Below are 26,632 nucleotides of genomic sequence, written 5' to 3' on the forward strand. Positions count from 1 at the left end.
CAGACCTGCAACTTTTTTACTTTTATGTCTTTTTTTTCCACAGTGAAACATACAATCATTTTTACAGAGTCAGAACTCCAATGTGGCCCATTCCAGCACTTGAGAGAAGCAGCTTCACTTGCTCTGTGGCTGAGCAGATTCATTTCCATGCATTGAATACAAGTGAGCGCGCTCTCCTTTCTGTAACAGAAACGCACAGGAACACACAAGATTCTGTGCTTCCTTCTGACAGACCTCAGACCTTATTTGGGCCTATTGGGCGCCACAGTACCAGTGTTGGTTCTGTGTGTTTTCATGTCTCCATGAGAGGACCACAGCCTCTGTCAGGCCTGTGTCAGGACTGATAAACACAGACTAAGACAGGTTTTGTTGAAGTGGCTCAGCGTGCCTCCCCCCTGTGGTGCGCAGGTAACGGCCCCGTTAGTAGAACAAAGGCAGCCGATCAGGTACAGCAGCGTATGAATCGACTGCCTCGTAGGCAGTCCTCGCAAAGTGAGTTTTGTCTGCTCCGTAGGCAGTCTACAGTATCTGACCAACGGCGTCGCTGGCGTTGGAAAAACCTTCTCGGTGCAGAAGTTCACTCTGGACTGGGCCGAGGGCCGGGAAAACCCAGACATCAGTGTTCTGGTTCTGCTGTCGTTCAGGGAGCTGAACCTGAATAAATAATAATAATAATAATTTTTACTTGATAAAACCAAATCAGTGTCTGTCATGATTTCCTGTCGCAGTGTCAGTGACCTTTGTTTTTGTCTGAAGAACAATGAACACAAAAACAGATCTTTTTAACATTTTATTATTCTAATACTACAGGATATATGAATAAATGGATAGGGATAAATGCAGAAACAAAAACAACCAGCAATGAATGAACAAATAAAAAAATGATGTGAATGAAGGTATGTGTGTTGAGTGAATTTAACGGCTTTATATGAATGTATCAATGAACATATGTATGTAGATGGAAATGAACACTAAATGAACAGATGAATGAACCTTAATACCTAAGAGTGTGATGAATTTGGGGAAGAGATAAGAGCATTTGTTATTAACCTCTAAATATCTAAAGTTACTAGTGAATTTGGACGGCTCCTTTCAGCGCTTTGAGGAAACAGTGAAGTCAGAGATATTGGTCTTGCCTGATCTGACGTCGTGGGTTGATTTGGCATCTATCAGTACCGTCCTATAGAAAGTTCCTCCTGGATCCAGTCGCCAGGGTCCCTGTTTCAGGTTCATCATCCCACAATAAAATGCTGTGGTCCAAGTTTGTTATGGTTTAATGAGGCAGGTCTGGATCATGTGAGAGAATCAGCTGGATTTGAGGAAACAGCGCTACTTCTCAGCTTAAACCACAGTACAGCAGTTGTTTAGTTATAAATGTGTCTGCCTAAGGTGCATCCTTATTTATTTATTTATTTCCTGTTGTTTGCTTAATTGATTTGTCATGCACCCCCTGAAGAGTACATATATTTCTCATATACTCTGCTCATAAAAGCAAAACTGTTCATCACAGTACGACATTCAGCCTAATACATGCTGCTTGTTCGACTGCCGAACAGGACACACACACACACAAAAAAGTATAAATTTAAGCGTAAAAATTGACAAAAAAAAACTGTCTTGAACAGTGATCAGAGAGGGTACACCTTAACATGTCAAAGCATGCTGCAGCAAGGCTCGCACCTGTGCAATCACTTTGTCTATAGATTTGAAGGCAAAGAGGGGAGTTCTGATAAGATATAACTGCAACACTGGCTCCTTCTTTGGAGGTGGGGGAGACTTTCTACTCAGTGGAGTGTAGGATGGGCACCTGTCTTTCGATTCATGATTTGTAGTAGCCTCTTTTTGTTCGGGCCATGCCTCAGCCACGTTGGGAGTTTTGCCTGAGTGTTTGAGTGTGTTTTGTTTTGGTTACGTTATTATATGTGTTTTGCCTCCTGGTGTATTTTGTTAGTTTTAAAGGAGTGTTTTGTGTTAATGAACAAACTGTTTTAATTGATTTATGGCCAGCACTGGCTCTGACTTGGTCCAAATTAACCTTCACAGACTGGATCTGCCATTTTGTATGGTGGATCAAGACAATGGGGTCATGAGGTTTTGAAAAGAGGAAGTAATTGGCTGCTTCCTCCTTTTAGTTTCCTACCTGGTGAATTTTGTGACTGCAGTTACTTAACCTAACACGTGTACTGGTATGTGTTAGTATGTGCTCTCAATGTCTATGATGAAGCTAAACAGCTGGGGACCAGTGGAGGTCAAACCCACTTTGTCACACGGAGCAACACTCCGAAATGAGAGCAGCTACATCCTCCATCACATTAAACACACATCACAGCTTTCTGTCGCCACAACTGGACATGGTGACATCACTGTGGTGTGACAGACGCTGTCCAAACTATCTGCTCAATGATCACATTGGACACAAGGGTTCACACACACACTTTGTGATGGATGAGACCAACTGAGCTACAGCTGCTTCAGCATCAGCATTCATGAAGTCACTTTACATTTATAGACTTTATATTTTCTGTCATCACAGACTTTCTGGCTGTGGACTCACAGAGACTCACTGTGAAGTTGTGGCCTCAACTCTTAAGTCCAACCCGTCACATCTGACACATCTGGACCTGAGTAACAACAACCTGCAGGACTCATTAGTGAAGGTTCTGTGTGCTGGACTGAAGAGTCCTCACTGTCGTCTGGAGACTCTGAGGTCAGTGTTTTTTGTGTGTTTGTGACGTCTTTTTCTTTAAATGTGACACAGCAGCAGAAACTCAGAGTAAAACATGTCTCCACATGTTTGAAGGATCTTTAGATGCGTCTGATTCGTCTCCATCAACAGGCCACACTTCAACCTGTGTGTGATGCTTCCTGTCAGACAATGATGTCACTTTGTAGAGACACAAGCAGGAAACAGGAGCATGAATGTGAGGCTGCAGACATGTTGCTACAGAAGGTTCTAGGTTCCATGTAGAACCAGAGGAGAGAACATCCATCTGACTGGGATCAGTTCTAAAGATGATTCACTTCATCAATAATTGTCAGTTTGGAGTTTGATCCAAACATTAGTCTGAACATTTTCCATCAGACGACACAGAATAGTTCAGATTTAGAGAGAAGACGATGAATAAAAGGAACCAGATGAAATTTTTAATCCAACACGGCTGGTTTTCTACTGGTTCCAGCAGCAGCTTGTGAATCAGTGCTGACAACAGGTGTATGAATGTTGTGCTGACTTGTGGATGATGTGTAGAAGCTGAGATCATGACGACACGACAACACAAGCACTCCGCCGATTTCAAACATCAGTGACCAGGACAAATCTGACTCATTATTAATGCTTTGATCCACATCTTTGTTTGTTTGTTCAGATTAAGTGGTTGCTGGTTGTCAGAGATCAGCTGTGATTCTCTGGCCTCAGCTCTGAAGTCCAACCCGTCACATCTGACACAACTGGACCTGAGTAACAACAACCTGCAGGATTCATCAGTGAAGCATCTGTGTGGTTTTCTGGAGAGTCGTCACTGTCGACTGGAGACTCTGAGGTCAGACTCCATGTTTTAGTTTTGTGTGAGCTAAAAAGTTAAATTTGTTCATGTTATTGACAGTTGTCTTCAGATGATCGTTGAGTTGAACATGTTCTCAGAGAGAGTGAGTGTGAGACACATGACAGAGCAGAAGGAGAAACCTCTGCTCAGCAGAACCAAACTGTTGCTGCACCAACTTTTTTCTTTAAATCACTACATGGTCTGAGAAGATGAAGCCACATCCAGGTGAATGACAGCATCTGTGCTGTGAGATTCACTAACCACACATTTAACATTTGGTGAGAAAGTTCCTCCTCTGTCGTTGTCCAGTGTCTGAACACAGACAGAGAAACTGGAGGTTGAAGCTTCGACCATTAAGAGCAGACGAGACCTTGAAGTTTGTTTATCAGAGTTTAGACAGGAACATTTCAGTCAGGATCATATTGTTGGTTCTGTCTCCATTGAGACGACATGGAACAAACCAATAAATCACAATAAAGACACCATGAGACACCGAATGGTTTAATTTCCATCTTAACCCACATCTTCATCTTTCAGACTGAGTGTGTGTGACCTGTCAGAGAGAAGCTGTGAACCTCTGTCCTCAGTTCTCAGCTCTCAGTCCTCTAGTCTGAGAGAACTGGACCTGAGTAACAACAACCTGCAGGATTCAGGAGTGAAGCTACTGTCTGTTGGACTGAAGAGTCCTCACTGTCGACTGGAGACTCTGAGGTCAGGATTCATGAAGCTAAAGATCGTCTGAGAAATGTGCACAACACTCACACTCACATTGTCTGTAAAGTCCTTTAATGAGCTCAAACTACAGAACCAAGTTATTAAACAGACAGGAAGTGTGGAGGATCAATAAACTGACTCTCATTGTCATGTTGCTGATGATCAGATCACATTTCAAGCAGGAACCTTTTAAACAGTTCAGTGTTTCTCTCCACTGTAGATGACCAAATGTGCCTCTAATCCAAACTGTAGTATGTAAGTGTGCTTTAACATTGTGTGTGTTCAGGCTGTCAGGCTGTCTGCTCTCAGAGGAAGCTTGTGTCTCTCTGGCCTCAGCTCTGAGCTCCAACCCCTCCCATCTGAGAGAGCTGGACCTGAGCTACAATCATCCAGGAGACTCAGGAGTGGAGCTGCTGTCTGCTGGAGTCAAGGATCCACACTGGAGACTGGACACTCTCAGGTATGGACACAACTACACACAGTGTCTGATGGAGGAGCAAGTAGGGATGTGGAGCTTTATGAACTTAGAACCCAACCTTGGAGTGTGTGCTAATAAACACATTCTGACTTTGCTTCCTGTGGTGTCACATTAGTTTGATGGTGACAGAGTGAGACTGAAAGCAGGTGTCTGACACCAAAAGTGATGAAGGGAAATGGAGAAGTTAAGGCTTTTCTCCACGTCACCTCCTGCTCCGTAGATTCCAAGATAAAGATCTAACTCCTTAATTGGTGCTGAACACAATCCTACAACAATGTGTGTGTGAGAGCCATGTAATGTCCATGTCTGCATGTCTCTGACCCCCTCCTCCTTTCAGGGTGGAGCCTGGTGGAGTCCGTTGGTTGAGACCAGGTCTGAGCAAGTGTAAGTGTGTTTTTACAGAGATCAGCAACATTCAACCATCTTCAAACTCATGAGTCGTCATCAAACTGATGATAGATCAATAACTGCAGCTGGATTGTGTCTTGTTCTCTCCATCAGATTTCTGTCAACTCACCATCGACACAAACACAGTGAACGGGAAACTCCTTCCTGACAGCAACAGGAAGGTGACATATGTGAAGGACTATCAGTCATATCCTGATCATCCAGACAGATTTGACTCGTATCAGCTGCTGTGTAGTAATGGACTGACTGGTCGCTGTTACTGGGAGGTTGAGTGGAGAGGATACGTTTTTATATCAGTGAGTTACAGAGGAATCAGAAGGAAAGGATTCAGTACAGACTGTGTGTTTGGATCCAATGATCATTCCTGGAGTCTGTTCTGCTCTAAACGTGGTTACTCTGTCAGACACAATAACATAGTAACATCCATCTCCTCCTCTGTGTCTGACAGAGTATCAGTGTATGTGGACTGTCCTGCTGGTTCTCTGTCCTTCTACAGAGTCTCCTCTGACAAACTGATCCACCTTCACACCTTCAACACCACATTCACTGAACCTCTTTATCCTGGGTTTGGGTTCTGGTCTGGTTCCTCAGTGTCTCTATGTGATGTGTCGTAGTGAGAGTTTGATCCTGTCAGAGAAACGTTGTCAGATAGATGTATTAAAACAAACTATGGAGCAATTTGAGGATTGTGTGATCTTTGCATTACACCTCTGTATGTCCTGATCTCCCCAGCCGGTTGTTGATTTTCTTTTCCCATTATCTTTTATTTTTCTCTGTTATTAAAATAAATTGCAAAAATGTCTCTCATCAGCTCCTTTATTACAGTTGATAAATAGTTGTGTTGTTCACATTTCTTGATCTTTCCATGAATTTTATTCATTTTATTGACTGTTCTTCTTGCAAACACACTAATCATTGAAATCTCCATCAACACTCCAAAAGTTGACTCCAGATTCTGTGCTATAATATAATAAACCTTAGACCTTTAACTGTCTGTTCTAGTCAATTAAACATTTTGCTTTTGTTCAAACTTCTAGTTAGTTTTACTTCTCAGTTTCATAAGGCCTTCTTTCCACCTCTCTGGAAACGCAGGGGGGACACGGCCCCCCCTGGAGTCCCTTCAGGACTGTTGTTTGATTCAGGAACCAGCAGTGCCCAGGATTCGATCATGAGGTCTGCACGCCTTGCGACTTACGCTCATCGTCTTACCCAGTACACCACTGAGGAACCCTTCACATTTGGAGATGCTTCTGGCGTGTTTTGAAGCCTACACTTTGAGAGCAGCATCTAAAAGTTTCTAGAATCATGCAAGATTTGAACCCTCAACCTAACTTCACAAGAACAACCTCTTAACCTCTGAGCCACTGCTCTGTTCAGGATGTGGCATGTTCAGTGTTGTATTTACAGTTTATTTGGACAAAAAGGACTTGAAAGCATCTACGGGTATGGAGGACTTGAACCAACAACCTGTCTTTACAGCAGCAGCATCTTATCTTTCGGAATAATATGGTTAAGGTTGTATTTACCGTTTACTTCAGACCTTAAAAACATCTAGCATTATTTTGGGATTTAGGCCTTAAATAATAAACCTTGTCTCTATTCTTTTTGATCTGATGTCTGTTACTCTACTAATGAGTCATGACAGTCAGTTTTAAGCTGCAGTCGCATTTGTCAAATAATACTATTACATGAGTGTTGTGCTTGCGTGTACTTTTATACCAGACGGTAATGTGTAATTCAGTATGAGCAGAGCAGCTTTAAATGCTGAGTGCGATGTCGCGTCTGCCACTGTTTGCACCCAAATCAACAGCAGCACCTTGACCCGCTAGTTAACCTGTCTTTCCCTCCTCTACAGCACTGGTTGAGAAAAGCTGTCGGAGCGATGGTCAGACACGCTGACAGCTGCTGAAACAAGCAGGAGGGAAGCAAACGTCAGTTAACAGACGAACCGCAGATGAGACAGCGGACAGTATCCTTAAAGGTGCAGTACCGCCACCTATCGGTCATAGAGTGAGACTCATCTTATCGTACAAATTTAATCCGCTCACTTGAATGAAATATGAACGAAACAAAGCCATACCAAATATTCATGTACACAGAAAACATTCATACATTAATTACAAAACAGTCCTACTTAACTGAGGCTAAGTTACTGTCTGGCGACGTGACAACAACACATTCATTTGCTTAGCGCAAACATATACATTTCTATACCACAACATAGTGCAGTGTCTTATACAAATGTACCACTAAATACATGCCCCAGATGGATAGCAGAACTTTATCTATTACAAGACAACAGCTCGCCTGTCAACAAAAAACATAGAAAACGTTAGAATCAACGACAGTACGGTGTCCGGCAAGGGACAATCTGCGCTCACAGCCTTATTACAGCAGCGTAACGGCGCCATCTAGCGGCCGTTACAGATCACTGCTCTATAGTAACATGAAATTCGATGGTAGCATGTAAGATAGAGGGAGAAAAAGAAAAGAACAGTGAGTAACTCATTGTATCAAGGAGTTTGACCAACATCTGAATTTATAACTAAGAGATGGTTCGGATGGTTCAGTGTGCATATTTCTGGAAGTGACGTATTTTGGCTGACATATTTCCTCTGAAGAGACTACATAAATGAAAGGGAATTTATTTTATGAATCAATTACTATAATTAAATCTGTTTATTTACCTTAACAACACAAATTTGTTCAGAACTGTTTTAGAGAAGTTAATTTATCGCACCACTGACTAGTATTAAAGCTTTATCAGTCCCTAACACTCCTCTAGTCACTGATCCATAATATCATCATTACATGGGTTCTGTGATATCAGACAGTGAGCTGCACGTTGTAACATAATAAACAAAGGGCAGCAAGTTTTACCTCAAATAGACTGTCTATGGCATCCACTAAACGAAGACATTTGATGATGGCGTTGGCTTTATTCGACTTTGGAACGATGGAGTCTAATAACTAAGGCTCCCAGTGAACCCCTGTAGCCACTGGGGCGTAAAAGGAGCAGAGGTCCTGGTATTAGGAGAAGTGCTTTGCATACTTTGTACCACAGGTACAGGTGTATTTATATTGCATTCACACCACTGATGATTCTGAGCGTGTGGTGGTGTCAGAGTGTGGAACTGCCACTAAAAAGAGCCATTTATCTAAATATCAGATTAGCTGAACACTGCATGTAGTCAAATGAGTTGTCTCTAACTAAATCTGATCTAAATTATGTATTAAAAAGCTTAAAGATTTGTTAGATTTTTTTCTGTCTGTTTAGTTTTAGATACCTTTTAATTTTTTATTATCATGTGTGTATGAATTTGTGCTGCTCATGCTCAAAGACTTTTAAATAACAACAGGACAGAGTTACTGAGGAAAGAAGTGTTTATTAATAATAGCTGTGGTAGCAATAACTGTAACAATAGTTATGATAATCATATATAATAAACCATATTTGTTGAAGCAGATTGAGAGCATACAGAAACAATAACCAGGTAAAAATCTAATAATACCTAAAACAAAACAAAAACAACAAACAAAAAAACTATTTGATTAAGTGAAGCTGCAATTAGACATCAGGTTCTCTTTGTTTGTGCATTGTACAGTAATACAATGTTCCACTACTGATCAGGAAGAAGAAGGGAGGATACATAAAGAATAAAGCAACACTGGAGCCACAACCTGACGAATGAGACAAAAAAAGCCCACAAATACAAACAGAATGGAAGAATTCCGTTTTTCTTTCAGTTTTTACTCAATAATCAGCATTCAGACGTTTTTGCTTCGGGGATCTGCATAGGACAGGGAGGCTGCTGAGGTTTGGGGAATGACATGGGTTTTAAAGGTAACAGTATACTTAATTGCAAGCGTCAGAGCATCCGAATAGACCAAGTTTTAGGAAGCTCAGATGAGCTGAAAACAACTGGAAGCAGTTGTCTGTCTTTTCCATCATCACAACAATGCTCCACATCCAGCTGTTGCAGCCTGTAGCTTCCCACATGTTCACGCCTTGTTTGAAGGCAGAACGTCTCGTCCACTTGTTCCCGTTTCCACACAGGCTGATAGTGCAGCTTATACACATATATATGTATATATCAATTATAAATATTTAAATGTTTTTCAACATTTATGCTTGATGCATAGTCTTTACGTTTGTGCTCACTGAGACAGATCTCACAGGAAATAAACACATCATCATAACCAACAAGTAAATTAATTTGCGTTGACTTAAAAAACAATTTGGAAGAAAGAACTGCATTTGTAGCCTCACTTCACACTGTTTACCAGAGCTTTACTTAAAGAAATAGAATAACTGCAATGATATATATAACCATTAAAGAAAACGTACCGCTGTGGCGTGAGCTTTAAGCTGATAATGCATAATCGGTCACATGGGAAGCGTTCATATGCAGCCTTTAGGTCGAGCCCACACAAAAACTGTCTCTGCAGCAAGTATACTGTGGCCTTTATGGTGGAGGTAGGTGTGGTTTTGGCTGAACTGTAGCTGTAGTCAGGCTCTATAGGCTATAGACTGGGAGTGGAGGATGGAGGGTCTGGTTGCCAGGAAGTGTCAGATAATAATAGCTGCTTTTGGACTTTTATCTGATGTATACACAATACAAAGAGGAAAACACACATACTGACTGTTTTGGTAGGAAGCGTAGGGAACATTGAGTCTGTGTACTGTAATGCAGGTAAAGGTTCGATGCCCTAGTTTTTCTATGGGTGTTTTAGTTTAATTTAAGGCAGGGGTTTCTTGGAGAGGATGTGAATGGGAGGTGGGAGGCCTCGGGGGTCACAGTAAGGACAGCATGCTGGCTTAAACAGAAGGGTACAGTAATCAGCCATAGAGAATACCAGAGCTAGAATGAATGCTGCTTCACACCGTTTAATCTCTCCAGTGGGTGATGGATAGAAAGCACTTACAGTACACGTAAACAGGACAAAGGTCTTAACTATTAAGTGAAAGAGCGGGGGGGAAATCAGAATCAAAAGAACATGTCAGAGATCAGAGGGGTCCTGAATCTCCGAAGATTGACATCGTTAGTTGCTTTTCATTTTTTGTTTGTTGTCCATAAAGTCTCGCTTGGGTTTCTCCCGCCGTGTTTATGCAACCAGTCCGTTCTGTATCCGTTAGTTCATCCCACTGCAGGGAGTTCTTCTGCCGAGCGATGGGGTGGAGAGAGTTTTTCAAAAAAAAAAAGTCTGTCTGCAGGATGCACCCGCAGTGGTTCAGTCCCAGTCTGTGATGCTTTAAGACGTTCCTCCAGGGGTTCGTCCACGACACTGAAAACAAAGCCGCCGGCCGCACACGCTCAGCTGAGAGAGAAATCAATGCATTTGCAAACCTGGGATGTACGACTGAAAGGCCTCACACTGAGCCACAGCCGTCAAAAGAATAACACGAGAGTCCAAGTTTGTTTGCAAAGATAAACTGGACAAGAAAGAATAAAGACGATGATGAGGAGTAAACATCTGGTCATGACCCACTGCCTCATACGAAGGGCTCCAACATACAGTCAACTAGGATCATTTCAATATATCACACACAACAAATGAAGGGATTTCATTGGTTAAAAAGACAGCTGTCTGTATTCCTACACACATCTGAGCTGAGCCAGCGGAAGCATCAACACAGTAAACGTTGGCACTTCTTTCATTGACTGCTATCTGAACACTGGCTTTTATTAGAAGACAGTATTAACAAGCTTTACACTGGATCTCTTTAATATATTCATTTATCGAAAATCCGATTTCCTGTCAAAAACTAATTTCTAAGTGACTACAAAGTTTTGAAGGTTTGTATCTTCTCGCATGACTCTTGCATATTTGTACGATCTGAAATGATAAACACTCACCGGCCACTTTATTAGTTACGTCTGCACAGTCTTACTCTGTTAAACATGACAACCCTGCAATAATGGGACTGTTTTACACGTCCATGGTCTCATTCTTACTGGTTATTATTGTGAACTCACACTGGAGTGTGTCATGTGCCACCACGTAATGAAAACCTTATTCAAACACCCCAATAGCAGGTGAACCTAATAAAATGCCAGTGAGTGGAACACATTTTAACATTATACATTGAACACAGACAATAACAATGTCACATTTTGTTTTTCACATTAAACAATGATCATGGGACAGGATTTATAATATTCTGAATCCGCACACACGTCACAAGAGGTAAAGAAGGTAGATCAGACTCTCCGTGGTTTTGACCTGCAGTAGGAAGCTCTACAGTGGAGACCCAGCGTCTGTTCTCAGAGACAAATGGAAGTGTCTGTTATTTCCGCCCTTTGAAATATATTTACTTTCCCCATCTTTTTCTGCGCCACGTCTCCTTGCGTTTATACATTTTTAAAACCCCTGGCTGACAAAGATTGGGACTGATCCCGTAGCATTTACATTGAAGTCTCTCCCTCCAGGTCCCTAAGGCTGCAGAGAACTGGTGTTATTTTTAAATGCTTCCCTCGTCCGCCTCCATTTTTTTTCTCATTTCCTTCCTCTGTTTTCTTCTCGTCTGGCCAAGGCATTACAGTCTGTTTGGGTCATCAGAAGAAGAAGAAGTCCAGCATATTGTCAGAAACATTTTGCTATATCATCTACATGTTTATAATTTACAGATTACTGTATGTATATAAAAACATCTACCTAAAAAGTTTAAGAGTTTTCGAAGTTACATTCAGTAGCTGAACTAAAGAAAAACAAAACCATAAAAATGTTAACAGAACTTCACACAAGTAGAAAACTGAACATACATTGACAGTGCACTGGATCCTGCATGACAATTAAAAACTAAGGGCAAGAAATGCAGACCACAAATAGATATATCTATATTTATATATAAATGTTTTTTACTGGTAATACAATAAATACAACATTATTAAATGGCTACAACTGACTCTCCATCCATACCTGACAGTATGTTATTAGTACAATGTTTGAATACAGAAGGATGCCACTAAGGTAGAGATCCATACGAATAGAAAGGTTTAATTCCATCCCTCTTGGTTCTATTTGCACAGACAAATGTAAGAATATGTATTTTATTCATATGCTTCTTTTTTTTCTGGAATCCACAAAATGGTGACTACTTGACAAAACTAACCAGAAAAGTAGAAACTACACTACCGCAGTCAGTTAGTGGAAGACAGGCTGGAAACGCTTCGAATAAAGACTGCTCCGTTTTCCCATAACAATTACATAGTGACATGTCTGTTGGACCTGTTCCCCCTGGTCTGCCCACTCCCCATGGCTCCTGCCCCATCCAGCAGGGGGCGATGGGGGAGGGAGGTGGACAATCAAAGGACGAAGCAGAAGAAGGCATCATTTACCTCCTTCTTCTACATTGCAATAACAATTTTCCTTTTTTGTTAAACATACATACTATATTACACACATATAATATGTATATACATACATTAGAGTTAGCTTTTTTTGGATATCATAAACTTAAAAAAGTATACAAAAATAAAATGTTTTTATGATGATCTGTCTAATTGTTCTCCTTCAGTCAGCAAGGCCTGGTTTTTAGGGGTCAGAGCCAGAAGGGACTTGTCCCCGTGGACTAGAAGCTCCGGCCTCGGAGCTCCATACAGTAAGTGTCCTCCTCGCCTCCTGTCACACCGCGAAAGGCTCCTTTTGCAAATCTGCTCTTTTTGTGTCAGTTGCTCTTTTTTCTGTCCTTCTGTGTCCATGCTCTCTTTTTTTTAGCTGATGTCCCGCTAGTGATTTGTTTATTTACTAAAAAAAGAGAGAACAAGCGAGTCAGTGTAAAGAGGACAACGTTCTCAGACGGGAAGTGCGACTTTGACTTGGTAAAAAAAGGATGTACAGTAAATACATGGTTTGTTTTATTTCTTTACACTGAGGAAAGTAAACGTATGCCTCAAAAACACTGACATTAAAACAGCTTTGTTATTCTGTAAACAAATAGATCATCGCTGTTACACAAATGAAAAAATCATAATATCACATTGTACATGGTGAAAAAAGTGCCTTTAACAGCATCTTGGATTAGGACAAATATTGTTACTGACCGGTCTCAACGTGATGGGACCGAACAGCAGCAAATTTACGTCAGACTCATCTTATCTTAGTCTTAATTTTATTTGATCTTAAATGCTAAAATTATCTTGATCTAAACTATTATATCTTTTATTTGTATTTAAACTGGAGAAGGCCATGCTAAAATTTTATGCAAAAAAGTCAAGAAAATGTTATCGCTAGTTATCGTTTTATGATTTGGTACAGTAGTTGTATAGTTACTAATATGTTTAGGTTAAGGGAAGGTAATGGTTCAGGTTTAATATTATATATATTTGACTAGAATTCTATACTACACTTTTTTTTTAAATGTTTCATCCTTTACTATAATTAATAAGATGAAAGTTATGTAGAAACATTGCTACTGTCATGAACCAGGCTGTTCCGGTGTCTTCTAGGTTGTTATGTTCATTTCCTGTCTTATTTTTGTGTTCCCGGTCTTGGTTCCTGTCTGCTTTAGGTTTGGTTCACCAGTCATGTGTTTACTTCCTGTTTTATTTTCATGCACTTCCGGTTCTGTCCTTTCTTGCCTAGTTCACCTTTGTCTCCTGTCATGTCATCACCAGCTGTGTCTCTTCATCAATCACCTCCCTGCATTTAAGCACCTGCACGTCCCTTTGTTCTCTGCCAGTTTGTTGTTATCGAACACCCGGTTTGTATGTCTCCCAGCCAACTCAAAGTAAGTTGAAGGTTTTGACCCATGCCTGGTTTCTGACTCTGTTTGCCTTGTCCTTGCCTGTACCTCTGCTTGAATCCTGAGTTTCCTGGTTCTGACAATTGCCTGCCTGACTCCTGTTTTGCCTGCCGTCTTTATGTCAAATAAACCTGGCTCATTCTAAGTTTGTCTCCCGCGCTGTGCGTTTGGGTCCTTCACTCCTGTCCACTCCCTGCGAGTCCTGACAGCTACAGACAGAGGAAACCCCTATAGTTTAATAAGACAAGTCTCACACACTGTGACCACAGACACATAGAAAGACATTAAATCCAATGCGGTGCAACCAGCTGCTGAAACCAAGCAAATCTGTTAAGTAAACAATTGGAGCAAAATAAATAAGAAGCAGGGATGTACCTGTAATGGGAAAAATTGTACTTTAATGCTTTTTGTGTTCATTTCTGACTCTGTATAGCAATCATGCATTCTGTACTTGTTGATTAGACCCAGAACTGAACATTCTCAGACAAACAATCTATCTTCATGGCCTGTGTCTGCCTTTTACCCCTGGGCTCTGGCTCCTTTCTGTCTGATGCCTTAACAGACCCAAGGCTGTAACCTTGTGTATTCCCTGTTTAATGTAAACATCTTCACCCACAGTGTGATAAGGAGATTCCACCAGGTCCTGGGAGAAAGGTTAAAAGGCAGAAGCAACTTGAGGATCGTGGGCTCTTTGCATTATACCTCCGTGGTGTGTGCACTGATCTCCCCAGCTGGTTATTAGTTTGTTGATGTGCACGATCAACATCCATGCTTTTTATTTGCTTTACCCCATTATTTTTATTTTCTTTATTATTTCAATAAATTGCACAAAAGGACAACTCTCATGTGCTTCTTTATGGAAAATTTCCACCACAGTACCTTAGGCTAACACACACATACAACACCACAAATTCCATATTCACACATTATTCATATTGGTAGTGATAAGTATCAATAATACTTACAGTTGGATTTGGAAAGTGTCCCACTACAAGGTTAGTAAGGCTGTAGCTTAATATTATTCACCCAAAGGGTGAGGCAGACGTTGGTGCATGAACAATGCCACTTGTGGAAGCCAGGGTGATGTGAGGGGCTCGGCCACTACGCCCATCCAGCAAGCAGAGGAAGGAATCCCAGCAGCCAGGGAGCCCACACACCTTCAGTTCCAGGAGGGCAGGTGTTGCGACCCAAGCCGCCCACACAGAGCCCCCCAGGCAGAGCTGCAGCAGCTACAGAGACAGCACCCGAGGCCAGAGTGGGCCACCGGGGGTCAACGCTGTTCGCCCCATGAGAACCAAACACTCCCCCCGGTGGGAGGGTCGGCCTGAAAGAGCGGAGCCCGAGGACCCACGGTTCGTAGGGAGCCCGCCAGAAGATGCCCCCGCGCCCAGAGTGGGGGGGGGGGGGGGGGGGTGTAGTGTTTTTTTTTTATTTTATTTAAGAATTTAACACTAAAGCTATTGCGACTTTTAAACTTTTCATTAGCCGTTAGATGCCCCCGCGCCCAGAGTGGGGCCCGCCCCCAGTCCACCACCCCTACACGAGCGGAGCGGGGCCTACTCCATCGGCCCGACCTCATCCAGCAATTGGTGGGGGTCAGCAGAAAAGAGACCACACAGGCAGACGATCATCGTACCCCGGACGGAAAACCGGACCCCCCACACTCCAACCGCACCAGACGCATACAAACTTACACAGACACAGACGCACACGCACACACAAACTCTCTCACAACAAACTAGTCAATCATACGTGAACCAGTGCACTCTCAGATACATTCTCGCTCCCACACCATTCGCTTGATCACATTCGTGGGGAGGGTAGGTCTCCGGCCTGCCGTCCATGTGGCCCCAGGCAGGGACCGCTGCAGGTTTTTATTGACATGAATGGTTTTAAGAGCAGATATCCAAGCACCATACGTGTACAATCATCTGGGTTAGTATGGTTGCTACAGCGAGGACCAACGCTTTTCTCCCTTCCTCGTGATTTCACTGAAAACAGGAAGGCACCAAGAGCAAAGACAACACAGGAGCAGTCACTGAAATATCTTCTAATGAGATTAGTGCTCATTGAGTGGACTCTCTTATCTCTAATCCGCCTTGGATGCTGCTTCTCCTCACACTTCCCCTCTCCCTGCGCTATCGACTCCCATCTTTACGATCTCATCACACTCAGCTGCTTTACTGCTCAGATCTTTCTTGGCCTGTGTTGGGAGAGGGAGAAGCTTTTTTCACTGTTTTTCTTGCAAACACACTGATCATCGATCAAATCTCCATCCAGCCAGTAGCTAAAGTTGATTTCAGATTGTGTGCTGTAATATAATAAGAATTTCTCTATTCTCATGCATTAACTGACAAACACCACACGCTATGTAACCTTTACTTCCAAATGTCTTGCTATGTTAGTATGTTGGCTATGATTCCTTCCAACCTTCACAACTGTTTTAATCATTCAAAATCAAAATTCTAGTTGGTTTTACTTCTCAGTTTCATAAGGCCTCCTTTCCACCTCTCTGGAAACGCAGGGAGGACACGCCCCCCCCTGGAGTCCCTTCAGGACTGTTGAGTGATCCAGGAACCAGCAGTGCCCAGGATTCAATCATGAGGTCTGCACACCTTGCGACTTACGCTCATCGTCTGACCCAGTGCACCACTGAGGAACCCTTCACATTTGGAGATGCTTCTGGCGTGCTTTTAAGCCTACACTTTGAGAGCAGCGTCTAAAAGCTTCTAGAATCATGCAAAATTTGAACTTTCAAATACACAAGAACAACCTCTTAACCTCTGAGCCACTGCTCTGTTCAGGTTGTGACATGTTCAGTGTTGTATTTACAGTTTATTTGGACAAAAAGGACTTGAAAGCATCTTATCTTTTGAGTAATATGTTTAAGGTTGTATTTACAGTTTACTTGACGACAAGGCCTTAAAAGGGTTTTGCATTATTTTGGGATTTAGGCTTTAAAATAGGACACTTAAGGTAAAAGAAAGAAAGTAAAGAGTTCAAATCTTTAATGGCTTAGAGGTTATGAGCTCGATTAGACAGGGTGAGGTAACGGCGTCATCTAGCGGCCCTTATAAATCACTGCCCTATATTAACATGAAATACGATGGTGGCATGTACAGTAGGATTGAGGGAGAAAAGGAAAAGAACACTGAGTAACTCAGTGTATCAAGGAGTTTGACCAGCATCTGAATTTATAACTAAGCGATGCTTCACAGGGTCAAGTGTGCATATTTCTGCATGTCATGTATCTTGGCTGACATATTTCCTAAGACCCTACATGTTTATTCACCTTAACAACACAAATTTGTTCAGAACTGAACGTAGAGAAGTTAATTTATCGCACCACTGACTAGTATTAAAGCTTTATCAGTCCCTTCCGCTCCTCTAGTCACTCATCCATATCACCATCATTACATGGGTTCTGTGATATCAGACAGTGAGCTGCACGATGTAACATAATAAACAAAGGGCAGCGAGTATTACCTCAAATAGACTGTCTATGGGAAACATCAGCCATAATCATTTCTTTCTCTATCTGCTTAAAATGATCAAATTGAGCAGGAAACATAACAACATAATTTTAGTAAAATACAACCATCACCAGCTCAGACATGAGGATGAGTGAAGTCTTGAACTTACTGAAATCCACCTCTTTCTTTAGTTTCATCGATTTCTAGCTGACAATAACTTGGTTTACACCGTTCTTGTAAATGTAACTTTTTTCTAGAGTTTCCTTTATCATTGTTTATTTGTAATAAATATATAATAAAGCCATGTAGAAAGGCTGACTAGTCCATGGAACTTTTCCTGCATCCACTAAACGAAGACATTTGACGACGGCATTGGCTTTATTGGACTTTATTAGACTTTGTGACGATGGAGTCTAATAACTAAGGCTCCCAGTGAATCCCTGTAGCCACTGGGGCATAAAAGGAGCAGAGGTCCTGGTATTAGGAGAAGTGCTTTGCATACTTTGTACCACGGGTACAGGTGTACTCACCAACTCTATCTGCCCCAGTTAGCGCTGATCACCTCGAAGGTGAAAAAGCTGAGTGACACAGCTGATGAAGGTGATCAGCAGGGAGAGAAACCCAGCAGGACAGCGGCCCAGGACCAGGAATGCCCACCCCTGATCTACCTGCAGCTTCGGGCCCTGTCTCACCTGGAGTCCTCTGGGAGCACTGGGAGAGTCTTGTTTTTGACTTCTCCAGTGCTTTCAACACCCTCCAGACATCACTGCTGAGGAGGAAGCTGGAGGTGGCAGGTGTGGACCAACATCTGGCTGCTTGGACCATCAACTACCTCACAGACAGGCCACAGTTTGTGAGGCTGAAGGACTGTGTGTCTGATGTGGTTGTCTGCAGCACGGGGGACGGTGCTCTGCCCTTTTTTCTCTTCACACTGTGCACATTGGACTTCCAGTACAACTCCCACCACTGTCACCTCCAGAAGTTCTCAGATGACACCACCATTGCTGGATGTGTATTGGGGGACGAGCAGGGGTACAGGGGGGTCATCTCTGACTTTGTGGGCTGGTGTGAGAACAACCACCTGATACTAAACACCGGCAAAACAAAGGAGTTAGTGCTTGACTTCAGGAGGTCCCCTCCACCACACACACAGGTGAACATCCAGGGCACAGACATTGAGTCTGTGAACACATTTAAATACCTGTGTGTTGACCTCAACAATAAACTGGACTGGTCAAACAACACAGACGCTCTGTATAAGAACAGCCAGAGTGGCCTCCACCTGCTGAGAAGACTGAGGTCCTTTGGTGTGTGCAGACAGCTGCTAAGGACTTTCTATGACACTGTGGTGGCCTCAGTAGTCCTGTATGGAGTTGTGTGCTGGGGGGGGGGGGGGGGGGGGGGCAGTACAGGCGGAGACAGGACAGGAAGAGACCCAACAAGCTGGTTCAGAAAACAGGCTCTGTCCTGGGCTGCACACTGGAGTCCATGGAGGAGGTGGTGGACAGAAGGATGCTGGTAAACTAACATCCATCATGGAGAACCCTCCACCCCCTGCACCACTGTAGAGGCTCTGAGCAGCTCCTTCAGCACCACACTGTTACACCCACAGTGCAGGAAGGAGCGCTAGCGCAGGTCATTCCTCTCCACAGACATCAGACTGTACAACACAGCGCTACAGTGACACACTATATGGATCACGTGGCAAACTTTTCTTCTTACTGTTGTAAAACCACCAAAACAAGTGCAATTTTTTTCACATTTTTATAAGAAAACAATAAGCTGTCAAATAAATGCAGTGTAGTAGAGTAGTAACATAGGAGAACCACCTCACACACACACACATCCAAAATACATACAAAACACATCAGTTTTCTTGTTTCTCTTGCTATGAGCGAAAAACAGAATTTAATCACCTTAATCCTAATGAACAGGTTGACTGTCTTGTAGATGATGCTGCAGCTTCTCTACGTACAATGTTAGACACAGTGGCTCCTCTGAAGAAGAAGACAGTGAATCAGAGGAGGTTAGCTCCGTGGTATAACTCAGACATCCGCAGCCTAAAGCAAAGGACTAGACAACTAGAAAGACAGTGGCGTTCCAACAAAATAAATGTAAACTGCATTGCATGGAAGGACAGTCTAATGAAATATAAAAAAGCACTTTGTGCTGCTAGAAAAACATATTATTCCTCCCTAATTGAGGAAAACAAAAACCCCGGGTTTCTTTTTAGCACTGTAGCCAGGCTGACTAAGAGTCATAGCTGTATTGAGTCTACTATCCCCTTAAATCTCAGCAGCAATGACTTTATGAACTACTTTACTAATAAAATTATCATCATTAGAAAAAACATTCAGCAGCAACTTCTTCCAAATGACAGAAAGCACTGTCTAGATCCATCAACTTTAAATTTATTAAATCCTCTGTCTTACCTAGACAGCTTCTCCCCCATAACTCATATGGAGTTAACCTCAATAATTAACTCTTCCAAGTCGTCCACTTGTCTTTTAGATCCAATCCCAACCAGATTACTCAAAGAAGTTCTACCTTTAATCAGCTCGTCCTTATTAAATCAAATCAACCAATCTTTACAACTAGGCTATGTACCACAGGCTTTTAAGGTGGCTGTGGTCAAACCTCTATTGAAAAAAACAACCCTTGACCCTAGACAACTAGCCAACTATAGGCCCATTTCAAATTTACCCTTTATTTCCAAGATTCTGGAAAAAATCGTGGCTAAACAATTATCTGACCACCTGAGTGGGAATAACCTGTACGAAGATTTTCAGTCAGGATTTAGAAAACATCATAGCACAGAAACAGCTCTGGTTAGAGTCACTAATGATCTTCTATTAGCTTCGGACAATGGTCTAGTTTCTGTCCTTGTCCTGTTAGATCTTAGTGCTGCATTTGATACAATTGATGATAACATTCTATTACAGACACTAAAACATAGAATCGGGATTAAAGGAACAGCATTGGGATGGTTTAAATCCTATTTGTTGAACAGATTCCAGTTTGTTCATGTTAATGATGAATTCTCCAAATGCACAAGGATTAGCTATGGAGTACCACAGGGTTCTGTGCTGGGTCCAATTCTGTTTAGCCTATACATGTCTCCTCTAGGTGAGATTATTAGAAAGCATTCTATTAATTTTCATTTTTACGCAGATGATACTCAGCTATATATGTCCTTGGAACCAAATGAAACAGATCAACTAGTCAAAATTCAGGGTTGTTTAAAAGACATCAAATCCTGGATGTCCCAAAACTTCCTTCAACTAAACTCAGATAAAACCGAGATTCTTATTGTTGGGCCTAAAAATCTGAGAGAGACACTATTGAGTCAGATAGCCACCCTGGATGGCATAACATTAGTTTCAGATTCTACTGTGAGGAACCTTGGTGTCATCTTTGACCAGGATCTCTCTTTTACATCATACATTAAACAAATCTCCAGAACCGCCTACTTGGCGGCTGCAGCTGCGGATCCAACCATCCTGCCTGTGCTCTGTCGTTGCTTGTTGTTGCTTGTTGCTGTTGCTGTGGTTTTCTCTCTCTCTATCCTCTCACCCCAACCGGTCGAGGCAGATGGCCGCCCACATCCAGTCTGGTTCTGCTGGAGGTTTCTTCCTCGTTAGAGAGGGAGTTTTTCCTCTCCACTGTTGCTGTCAAATTAAATGCTTGCTGTATGTGGGATTTGTTGGGTTTAGTTGTGTGAGGTTTTAAACCTTACTTTGTACAGTGCCTTGAAATAACTTTGTTGTGATTTGGCGCTATATAAATAAAATTGAATTGAATTGAATTGAATTGAAATTGAATTGAATCAAAGTAGCGTGTTAAAAAATGAAAAAAATGAGCTGAAAACTGTGTTTTTTCCAAACTAGACGCAAAATTGTATTTAAAGGCATTTCCCATTTTCTTGTTTGGAGGAAAAAACGGAAAACGAGAAAACGACTTTGATATAGGCATGAATCACTTTTTGGTAACGTAAACACAGCATCTTACTGGTTGTACTGGTCTCTGACAAGTACAGACAGTGGTCAAGTGAGCTGGAAGTTCATTAAACCTGTCATTTTAACTTAATGAACTTTAAATGGGGAAGAAATAAGCTTCTTATCAAAAGATAGTGGCTGTAATCACTTTTTGGCAACGTGAAGACAGCATATTACTGGTTTACCTGGTCTCAAACAGGTGTAGACAGTGATAAGATGTACTACATGCTCAATAAATCTATTAATATAACCCAGCAGAGCTCCATGCACTTTAAATAAGGGAGAAATACCACTTTCAGTCAACAGATATTGGCTTTAATCACTTTGTGGCAACATAAAACCAGCATGCTACTGGTTCTAGTGGTCTTAGGCAGGAACAGAAGGCAAGATCAGATGGACTGGATATTTATTACATCTGTAAATATAACAAAGGAGAGCTCAATGTATTTAAAATAAGGCAGAATTTGGCTTTTGATCAAAAGCTTTGGCTCTAGTAATTACGTTTTGGGAACTCTTACTGGTTTAACTGGTCTCATGCAGATGTTAAAAGTGGTAAAAAAAAACTCGGTGGTCACTCGTACAGTTTCAATCTGAGTCAAAATGTGCAGCAACCTTGAGTCGTAGATCTGAGTCCATAGCGTCATGTGTTAAACAGTCAAGATCGACGATCCCTGTAAAGCGAATTACGACGATTATTTCCGTCGTTGACACAAAATCTAAAATTGTGGCGTCACTACGTCCACTAGAAAACGTGTAGGGGATATATTCACAAGTTATGGCTTTTTGAAACCGAATAAGCAGCTGTAGTCCTACACAAACCGAGCTAAACTCGTTCCCGGTGCGCGCTCCCGCGTGCGGAAATCGATTTCTGGCAGACGGTCACTTTTTGGCACGACACCTGTCCTCTGGAAACCTCCCATTACTGCTTGCTGCTTCCTCATCATTCTGCTGCTTCAGCTCTCCTGGTTCCTGTAAACGGAGAGGGGGCGGAGCTTCAATGACCACGTGATCCAGGAGCGAACACAGAACGTGTTCAGTGAGTTCATACTCCATTTGGAGAGAAAAGAGAAGGAGGAAAAGTTAAACAAACACCAAGAAGAAGAAAAAACGTTGAGGAGGTGAGTGTTTAACAACATTACTGTTACTGCGTCTGTTTGTTAATGTAGAGGAAGAAGAGACACGATCCACTTCTGTCAAACGAACACTGACAAGAACCAGATGTGAGGAGTTGATGTTTTTCAGGGTGTGGCTCTGGTTGTTATTTGTCCTGGTTCTGGTTCTGAGCTCACAGTCGGTGGTACTGACCGCTCAGACTGACTGAGGTCCAGAAATGTGCTGGTTTTCTGCTTTCCTGTCAATGTCCTTAGTTTTCCAGTGTAGCATATTTGCAGTTGCCAGACTGAAATAGGTGAGAGGTTTCCTGGTCTCCTGCAGAAGCGCATCGTCCCAGACAACAAGTCCTCCATCGGTCCGTGGGGCTCTGAGGCTCGAGCTTTTAGCTGCTAAATGTCAGCTAGACATCTGGTTTCGTTCGACTTTCGTTTGTTCAACAACTCTGCCTAAATACAAGGGTTATAGGACAGTCATGGCAACTTGTTAAGATGACCAGAACAAACTGTTGATTCTTCCAAAGTGCAGCAGACACATTATAAATATAAAATGTATGTAGTTTCCATATGTAGTTCTGAGAATGCCAATACAATTAAACTATTATATTTATATATACACACACTCTATTCTCACCCTCCGCGGGTGGTCTCATCCACTTTCCAAGCTCGGGTCCTCTACCAGAGGCCAGGGAGCTTGAGGGTTCTGCGCAGTATCCTTGCTGTTCCTAGGACTGCACTTTTCTGGACTGAGATTTCGGATGTTTTTCCAGGGATCTGTCGTAGCCACTCCTCCAGTTTGGGGGTCACAGCCCCTAGTGCTCCGATCACCACAGGCACCACTGTGGCCTTCACCTTCCAAGCCTCCTCCAGTTCTTCTCTGAGCCCTTGGTATTTCTCTAGTTTCTCATGTTCCTTTTTCCTGATGTTGCCATCGCTTGGTATTGCATCATCCACCACTACGGCTTTCCTCTGCTCTTTATCCACCACCACAATGTCTGGTTGGTTCGCCATTACCATTCTGTCAGTCTGGATCTGGAAGTCCCACAGGATCTTGGCTCGCTCGTTCTCTACCACCTTGGGAGGTGTTTCCCACTTTGACCTTGGGGTTTCCAGTCCATACTCCGCGCAGATGTTCCTGTATACTATGCCAGCCACTTGGTTATGGCGTTCCATTTATGCTTTCCCTGCCAGCATCTTACACCCTGCAGTTATGTGCTGGACCGTCTCTGGGGCCTCTTTGCACAGTCTACACCTTGGGTCTTGTCTGGTGTGGTAGATCTGGGCCTCTATGGCTCTGGTGCTCAGGGCCTGCTCCTGTGCAGCCAGGATGAGTGTCTCTGTGCTGTCCTTCAGCCCGGCCCTTTCAAGCCATTGGTAGGATTTGTTGAGATCAGCCACTTCAGTTATGTTCCGGTGGTACATCCCGTGCAAGGGCTTGTCCTCCCATGATGGTCCCTCTTCCAGCATCTCATCCTCTGTTCTCCACTGCCTGAGACATTCACTCAGCACGTCATCTGTCTGGGCCTTATCCTTGATGTACTTATGGATCTTGGATGTTTCATCCCGGATAGTGGCTCTCACGCTCACTAGTCCTCGGCCTCCTTCCTTCCGGCTAGCGTACAGTCTCAGGGTGCTGGATTTGGGGTGGAACCCTCCATGCATGGTGAGGAGCTTTCGTGTCTTAACATCTGTGGTCTGTATCTCTTCCTTTGGCCACCTTATTATTCCCGCAGGGTGTCTGATCACTGGCAGAGCGTAGCTGTTTATTGCCCGGGATTTGTTCTTGCCATTGAGCTGGCTTCTTAGGACTTGCCTTACTTGTTGGAGGTATTTGGCTGTTGCCGCATTCCTTGTTGCCTGTTCAAGGTTGCCGTTTGCCCGTGGTATTCCAAGGTACTTGTAATTGTCCTCAATGTCTGCTATTGTTCCTTCTGGGAGTGAGACCCCTTCTGTGTGGATTACCTTGCCTCTCTTTGTCACCATCCTCCCACATTTCTCGAGTCCGAATGACATCCCGATGTCCGAGCTGTAGATCCTGGTGGTGTGGATCAGCGAATCGATGTCTCGCTCACTCTTGGCGTACAGCTTGATGTCATCCATGTAGAGGAGGTGACTTATGGTGGCCCCGTTCCGGAGTCTGTATCCATAGCCAGTCTTGTTTATTATTTGGCTGAGGGGGTTCAGACCTATGCAGAACAGCAGTGGGGACAGTGCATCTCCTTGGTATATGCCACATTTGATGGATACTTGGGCAAGTGGCTTCCCATTGGCTTCAAGGGTGGTTCTCCACAACCTCATCGAGTTTGCAATGAGGGCCTTAGAGTTCTGTTGATGTTGTACAGCTCCAAGCATTCAGTGATCCATGTGTGTGGCATTGAGTCATAGGCTTTCTTGTAGTCGATCCAGGCTGTGCACAGGTTGGTGTGTCGCATTCTGCAGTCTTGGGCGACTGTTCTGTCTACCAGGAGTTGGTGTTTGGCTCCTCTGGTATCCTTACCAATGCCCTTCTGTGCTTCGCTCATGTATTGACTCGTGCCCACTTATCTTAGCTGCGATGATGCCTGACATGAGCTTCTATGTTGTGGAGAGACAGGTTATTGGCCGGTAGTTGGATGGGACTGTACCCTTTGAGGGATCCTTTATTATCAGGATCGTTCGCCCTTCGGTTAGCCATTCAGGGTGAGTCCCATCCCTTAGCAGCTGGTTCATTTGTGCTGCCAGGCGCTCGTGGATTGCAGTGAGCTTCTTTAGCCAGTAGGCGTAGATCATGTCAGGTCAGGGTGCTGTCCAGTTTTTCATACCTGAGACTCTATGTTGGATGTCTGCCACTGTGATAGTCACTGGATTCTGTTCAGGGAGGTTGCTGTGGTCTTCCCTCAGATCCACCATCACACTGTTGTGTGATGCCCCCCTTTCCCATATACCCTTCCAGTACTGTTCAGTTTCCAACCTTGGTGGGTCTGCTCTGCTGTTATTACCCTGCCATTGAGAGTACACTTTCGCAGGTTGTGTTGCAAACAGCCGGTTTATTCGTCTGGCTTCGTTATCTCTGGTGTATCTCTTTAGGCGGCTGGCCAAGGCTTGTAGCCTTTGCTTGGCAGTTTCGAGTGCTTCAGGTATGGTCATCTGGCTGTACCTCTTAGGCATTGGTCTTTTCATTGCACCTCTCTGGGCCTCTGTCATTTATATAAATATGTATATATATATATCCGCGACCCGGCCCCAGATAATATTGTAAATGGATGTGTTATTAGGTAGTAGACCAATTTATCATGTGAGAATAGTTTAATTGTATTGGCATTCTCAGAACTACATATGGGACCTGGATATTCACATGCATTTGATTTTGTTGGTTAATCATTCTTAACTTTCACATTGATTTGAATGAAAGAATAATCGTACTGTGTTTGTTGTGTTATGATTTGCTAAGTCACAGACACATCATAGATTAGGTAGTGATGCAGGTGTTACAACATGTAGGTGTTTTTCTATCAGGTCCCATCAGAGACGAAGATCTGCTGGACCTGGACCTGGACCCAGCAGTGTGTCCTTCAAGAGTGACCAGTCAAAGGATGTTATTATTACTTTCAAAGACCAGCCTGTATCAGAATCACACTGAGTTGTTGTCACTTTGAATCATTCTAAACAATCTAAAGATAAACATTTGTGTTGTTTCCGTTTCTTTATCTTGTTGATTCGTGTTTGAAGTGTTGATTTGAAGGAGAAGCTTTCTTCACTGAACATTGATCAAATCTCCATCCAGCAGTAGCTAAAGCTCTGATCCTGTAGAGGGTCTCAGGGGCTGCTCCTCTTCTAATGAAGTGCTGAGTCAAAGGAAGCAGCTGATCATCTCTGATCAAATCTGTTTATTGACGTCTCTACATGAAGGTTTTGGTCAAATGTCTTGAAGCTTCTTCACTTGCAGCAGTAAATTGAAGTTACTACTGGAGACTTCATTTGTAATGTTCACTTCATCACTTCTTGGACCTTTACCTTGTGTGTGTCTCTGTGTGGACTCATTCTCACAGTGACCTTCCTGAGGAGGATGAAGCAGGAGGAGCTGGCTGACTGTCTGCAGAGTAAGAGGATTTTTCTACATCATCAGGGACACAATCACACATTTACTGTTGGAGAGTTAAGTTTTTTTATGTGTGGACCATACTTAAA

General features: G+C 42.9%; 1 protein-coding gene, 1 long non-coding RNA gene and 1 pseudogene across 4 annotated transcripts in view; 2 read left to right on the forward strand and 1 right to left on the reverse strand.

The window, feature by feature from the left end:
• LOC114846250 (protein NLRC3-like) overlaps positions 1-26,632 on the forward strand; it is a 77,788-nt pseudogene that overhangs the window by 49,210 nt on the left and 1,946 nt on the right.
• LOC114850847 (NACHT, LRR and PYD domains-containing protein 12-like) overlaps positions 1-26,632 on the forward strand; it is a 151,420-nt gene that overhangs the window by 13,386 nt on the left and 111,402 nt on the right. For all 3 annotated transcript variants that reach the window (XM_055504092.1, XM_055504093.1, XM_055504094.1), the window contains 2 exons: positions 2,534-2,707; positions 3,366-3,539. In XM_055504092.1, the coding sequence (XP_055360067.1) occupies positions 2,534-2,707; positions 3,366-3,539 (348 nt within the window). The remainder of the gene's footprint in view (positions 1-2,533; positions 2,708-3,365; positions 3,540-26,632) is intronic.
• The window catches only part of LOC129603357 (uncharacterized), a 60,730-nt gene continuing 39,945 nt past the window's right edge, over positions 5,848-26,632 (reverse strand). Inside the window, exon 2 of the long non-coding RNA XR_008693139.1 lies at positions 5,848-6,125. This is a non-coding gene — a long non-coding RNA (uncharacterized LOC129603357). The remainder of the gene's footprint in view (positions 6,126-26,632) is intronic.

This window comes from Betta splendens, chromosome 19 (genome assembly GCF_900634795.4).
Source record: "Betta splendens chromosome 19, fBetSpl5.4, whole genome shotgun sequence".
In the NCBI taxonomy this organism is placed as follows: Eukaryota; Metazoa; Chordata; class Actinopteri; order Anabantiformes; family Osphronemidae; genus Betta; species Betta splendens.